General features: G+C 45.4%; 1 protein-coding gene across 2 annotated transcripts in view; it reads right to left on the reverse strand.

Moving 5' to 3' along the window:
• LOC100521785 (zinc finger protein 2) overlaps window positions 1-5,657 on the reverse strand; it is a 10,440-nt gene extending 4,783 nt beyond the window's left edge. The window contains exons 1-3 of one of the 2 annotated variants that reach the window (XM_021087076.2): window positions 5,519-5,657; window positions 2,693-2,859; window positions 1,478-1,604 (exon numbers count right to left, since the gene is read on the reverse strand). In XM_021087076.2, the coding sequence (XP_020942735.2) occupies window positions 1,478-1,604; window positions 2,693-2,713 (148 nt within the window). In that variant the 5' untranslated portion in view covers window positions 2,714-2,859; window positions 5,519-5,657. The remainder of the gene's footprint in view (window positions 1-1,477; window positions 1,605-2,692; window positions 2,860-5,518) is intronic. The other variant, XM_085018466.1, reaches the window with a different exon arrangement.
• Between the last annotated feature and the right edge of the window lie 343 nt (window positions 5,658-6,000).

A 6,000-nucleotide genomic window follows, 5' to 3' on the forward strand; every position in this document is an offset into this window, starting at 1 on the left:
AATCATTTTGTATCCTGTTTTTATTACTTAACAATATACCATTACTGGAGATCCCAACATGGCACAGCGGAAATGAATCTGACTAGGAACCATGAGGTTGTGGGTTCAATCCCTGGCCTCACTCAGTGGGTTAAGGATCCGGCATTGCCATGAGCTGTGGTGTAGGTCACAGACACGGCTCGGATCTGGCGTTGCTGTGGCTCTGGCGTAGGCCGGCAGCTGTAGCTCCAATTTGAGCCCTAGCCTGGGAACCTCCATATGCCACAGGTGCAGCCCTCAAAGGACAAAAACAAAACAAACAAACAAACAAACAAAAACGCAATATACCATTACTATCTTTGTAACTCTATAAATATCATCCTTGTCAAGACCATACAATACTGTAGTCCATTATGGATGTATAATTATTTATCTAAATGCTTATTACAAAGTATGTATGCTGTTTCCATTTTTTCACAATTTTAGGCAAAATGGAAATAAATATTTATCTTATCTTTTTCCCCCTTGGGACAATTCCCAGAAAAGAGGGTACCCATTTTCAGTTTTATATAATACATTTTTTTTTTTTAACTTAAAGCTAGGGGCTTAGTCCGACCTTCACTAATCCTATAGATTCCATCCAGTTCAAAAGGGCCATGTCCTCTTGGCCGAGATGCCTTAATGCCAATCAGCTGGCCTGCTCTGCCTATCTTTCTTTTGGTCCATTACTGTGGTCTAGGGAGCGCTAGCATTTTCTCAGGCTTTTCTCTTGTTTTAAAAACTGTCAGGTGGTTCCTTTTCCTACCAGATTCAGTATGATCTCTCTACACCTTACTTCTCCTTCACTGTTATTACTTATGACTGTATTTCAAAGTCTTTTGAATGAGTTTTGACATCTACAGGAATCTGTTCTTTACCTCTTTGTAAGGAGGTAGGATTTCATTACTACTTTGCTGAGCAATATACTTTCAAAGAAGCTCCTTGAGGCATCTACCAAATCCCACTACTTAGACATCACTTTAAACACCAAAACAATAAGTATATAAACTCACAATCCAATCTTTTATCCTTCCTGGGGAATCTATCCAAAGATGTACAATCTGCTCCAGTAAGAAAAGAAGAGCCATATTCTTTTTCTTTCTTTTTTTTTTTTTTTTTTTTTTTTTGTCTTTTGTTGTTGTTGTTGTTGCTATTTCTTGGGCCGCTCCCGCGGCATATGGAGGTTCCCAGGCTAGGGGTCTAATCGGAACTGTAGCCACCGGCCTACGCCAGAGGCACAGCAACGCAGGATCTGAGCCGCGTCTGCAACCTACACCACAGCTCACGGCAACGCCAGATGGTTAACCCACTGAGCAAGGGCAGGGACCGAACCCGCAACCCCATGGTTCCTAGTCAGATTCGTTAACCACTGCACCACGACGGGAACTCCAGAAGAGCCATATTCTTTACACACATACTCAATGGTAGATTCTGAGTCACTACGGAAAGTCATGCTCACCCAAAGAAATGAAATCTTGATAGTTCTCCAGCATCACCTCCCTGTAAAGGGCTCTCTGAGTAGGAACCAGCTGTTTCCACTCATCCTTCGAGAACTTCACAGCCACATCCTTAAATGTGAGTGACTTCTGAAAAGACAAACATATTCTTACTCACTTTTGTGTCTTCTCTTAGGTGTCACTGAGGAGGTGTAAAGACAACAACATTGGAAGACATATGGAATGGAAAAGAAATGGTTTTGATGATGACAAGGAGACTGCATATTTTAAGGAAGAGGTACAGGTCTGTAGCCTGAGGCATGAAACTCTTGATTATGGCCTCACACCATCATATCCATGGCAGAGCCTCAAATTGCAGGTACTACATGTTGTAGCCTCAGTTTCTTAAACTATAGAATGAAATAATCAGATTAGAATTTTTTTTTTTTTTGACCATGCTTGCAGCCTGTGGAAGTTTCCAGGCTAGGGATGGAACATGCACAACTGCAGTGACATCACTAGATCCTGAACCTGCTGAGCCACATGGGAACGCCTAGATTAGATAATCTTTAAAGTCACTTCCAGTTCTAACATCAGTGGATCTATGAGATCTCAGCCTGACCAATGGGTTCTCAAGTCAAAGGAAGATTCATGATGGGCGTTTGAGTAACAGGATATTCTAAAAACCAAAATTGGAAGGGTTCCTGCTGTGGCAGTGGGTTAATGATCTGGCTTGTCTCTGTGGAAGTGCCAGTTTGATCCCCGGCCCAGTGCAGTGGATTAAGAATCTGGCATTGCTGCAGCTGTGGCATAGGTTGCAAGTCCAGCTTGGATTTGATTTTGACACGATTTGATACAGGAACCTCCATATGCCACAGGAACAGCTAAAAATAAAAAATAAAGAAATAAATAAAATAAAGAATGGAAATTGGAGAAATGGGATCAAAGATACAGTGCCTCTTTGAAAGGAAAATATCATCTTGTCCAGCCTAGAGGATTTAGAATGTTTAGATTCTCAGGAAAGTTTTCTAAGCAGTCCCTAGACCATCAAGCTCACTGTCACAGACAGAGCTGTCTCAACCCTCTGCTCCCAACTCCTATAAACTCATGAAGGGGCTGGTGGCCAAGGCTCTATGAGGGGCCTCTTAGAAGGAAGATCTCTGCATCTGTGTTGTATGGTTTGGAAGGAGAGAATCTGGAGCCAGACAGGGTACTAGTGAATATTCTGTAGAGCCCACCTTGACCAGATGGGGACCCATTTCCAAGGCATTCACTCTCTGGCTAGTAAGAAAGCTCCAGAAGGAAGGAAGTCCAATTCAACTGCCATCTGGTTGTTAGGGGCACAGCTGCCATTCTCTCCTCATCTGTGTTCTCTTGGAAAAGGCCCAGTGCAGAGATGGCAGAGCTAGACAAGGAAACATGAAGGAGCACAATCATACCTTGTAATTGTCTGACCCAGGCTAAAAATCTCTATCGAACAATTAGGTGCGAAACAGCCCGCACTCCCAATACCCTACCTAGACCAAAGCAAACTTAGAAGCAAACTCACCCTTTCCCAGGGGATGGATATTATGGATATTGCCACAAATTTTTTTTTTTTGGTCTTCTTTTTAAGGCCACACACACTACATATGGAAGCTCCCAGGCTAGGGGTTGAATCAGCTGTAGCTGCTGGTCTATACCACAGCCACAGCAATGAGGGATCCGAGCCAGATAGGATTTGCAACCTACACCACAACTCACAGCAGCACTGGATCCTTAACCCACTGAGCGAGGCCAGAGATCGAACCTGTGTCCTCATGGATACTAATCAGGTTCTTTACCACTGAGCCATGACAGGAACTCTGCAAGATTATACTTTATGACATGTGCCTGGAGGAGACTACAAACGACAATGGTGCTGGAATCAAGGCTGCTCTCTAAAGCCATCAAGGGCTACCTGAGTCTTACATCTTTTTATCCCTCAAGAGAATGTTCTGAACATTGTCCTGGATTTGCTGATCCACAATTAACTGGCCACAGATTCTATGTTTCTTACTTGAAATCCTTGAGACACTGTTGATTGTTGGCCAGTGAGAGACAAATGACCTTAATACATGTTTCCACCTCCTGCCCAATCAGCTGTAGCCAAGGAGCACAAAAAAGAGCAGTTCTCAGAGGATCCAACTACAGCCAGGCCAGGCCTGGCCTATGACTCCTTTTAAAGTAGCTTTCTTAGTAGAAGTACTTCAACGTGAGTGACAGGCAGCTATGGTTCTGTCTCTTGAGCTCTGCCAACAACCCTTCACACTTTTCAAGGAAATATCTTTACCCACATCCACACTTTAATAAAAAAACGAGGAGTTCCTGTCATGGTTCAGTGGTAATGAACCCAACTAGTACCCATGTGGATGCAGGTTGAATCCCTGGCCTAGCTCAGTAGGTTAAGGATCTGGCATTGCCATAAGGTGCAGTGTAGGTCACAGAGGCAGCTAGGATCCCCAACTGCTGTGGCCTGGTGTAGGCCGGAGGCTACAACTCCAATTTGACCCCTAGCTTGGGAATTTCCATATGCTGCAAGTGCAGCCCTAAAAAGATAGATGAATAAATAAATAAATAAATAACTCATTCCACTTCTTGGCCAAAGCTGATTGGCATCTGACCCAATTAGAGTCCTTCCCCTGGAATTTTGGAACTGGAAACAAGGAGAGGTCAGTCTCTTTTCACAAGCATCCCCGTGAGGGCATGGAAACTTGGGATCCATTGACAGTCACAGTTTGTCATGCCATCCAAGCACAGAAAAAGCCAGTCAGCAGTGACAAGAAAATATGAACCAAAAGTAGAGAGAAGTAGAGGCAAGGGGTTACAAAAGGGTCCTGAGTTTGTTCTGGCCCCTGGTTCCAGTTCTCAGGCACTCCTGCTGTCTTCTCCTTGGCTTCAGTGACCTACCAAGTATCCTCAAAATGAATCCCCCTTATACTAGTCTGAACTGGGTTTCTGTAATTTGCAACCCAAATGGACCTAAGACAGGTATTAGAATCTGCTAGTTCCCTAACCAGATGCTTCACTGTTCATGTTCTGCTACCAAGACCTCTCTTCTCAGAGCTCTTTGGGGTCGTGGGGATACATAGAAGACACAGCGTCCAACATGGTTCACAGAACAAAAGGTAGGTGTCAATTTCCTCACAAAGAAGCTTTGGAATTTTCCAGCCAAGCCTATAAGCTTGTTTCCAATCCACTCCCAAATGAATCCACGAAACGAAAGAGGCAGGGTCTTTACCTTTCTTGAACTCTCAGATTTCTGTCTCAGTCGCCTAAAATATACTACCTTATACAATCACAGCTATTTGTATTTTTGTTTTATCTTTCCAAGTAGATGATGCATGTTGGGAGCCGAATCTTGAGAGCCAAATCTTTCTTTCCTCACGCTAAGACAACTACTTTCGCATATTTGGTACTCAGGAAATATTTACCGTCTAACTGAAATACCAAGTTTTGCAAGAAAGTCTGGTTGGTGTTGGAAAGCAGCCTTAGAGGATTAGAAGAGGGAGCAGCATCACAGGCCAGGTGGAAAGGGTTGTAAGGAAACCCTGGCCCAGATCCGGGGAATCCAGAGAAACGGGCAATCTCAGGTGCTTTCCGGGCAAGACGGATCAGCAGGATTCAGCGGAGTCAGTGCAATCCAGTCGTACCAATCCCCCTAGGCGGGGTAAGCAGGGAAAGGATGGCACAGCGACCTTCGGTCAGAAAGGCTAAGGGAAGAAATGCGCCATTTCAATCGGCGGACAGCACTGCGGAGCGCGGCCCTGAGCACCGCAAAGCACATCGAACACTCAGGAGGCCAGGCTACTGTGACCTCACTCCACCTCGCTGCCATACGTCTTCACCCTGAGCCGTGCTTTTACCCTGAGCCCGCCTGCCCAGGTCAGCCGGGGCAGCCGCGACCAAGGACAGTTCGAAAACATCCAATTTCAGTTCCACCTTCACGTCATGGCGCGACGCATCCGTCCCACCTCCCCGACCCTTCCTCAAACGTGTTGCAACCAGAGCCGCCTCTCCCACCACACCCAATCCTAAATCCTCACCTTGGGGGCCCCCTCCTCGCTGGAGCCTCTTAAGGCGCAAAAACAGCAAACCGCCTGCACAAAATGCGCTCAGAAAACTACGATTCCCAGAAGGGTGCTGGCGTAGCGGCGATTCCCAGGCCACGCCCACTTATACACCACGCCCCCTAAGGTAGCTACAAGATCTTCGCGTGCATCATTTAAAAGGGGGACCTCGACATCTGTAGTAAAAATGTAGGAAAGCGTATGGGTAAGGAGCCAAAGAAGTATCATAGCCCTGTTTGCCTGCCGCCACCCTACCGCGGATGGCCTTCTTCCTAAGCAGCTTGCTATCAAGTTCTCCAGGGGGATATTTTTTAAACCTTTCCTACCCTCCTCAGGCACCTGCTACCTCTTCTCTTTCACTTGGTAAGGGTGAGGGTGGGGGGAAGACGCAGCTGAAACAATTAATTGTAATTAATTTAAAAATTTGCCTTTGTTCACATCCATTCTTTCTAACCACT

This window comes from Sus scrofa, chromosome 3 (genome assembly GCF_054392235.1).
Source record: "Sus scrofa isolate SSC_HxYL_T2T_F1_AM1 chromosome 3, Sscrofa_HxYL_maternal_Yorkshire_Landrace_v2.0, whole genome shotgun sequence".
In the NCBI taxonomy this organism is placed as follows: domain Eukaryota; kingdom Metazoa; phylum Chordata; class Mammalia; order Artiodactyla; family Suidae; genus Sus; species Sus scrofa.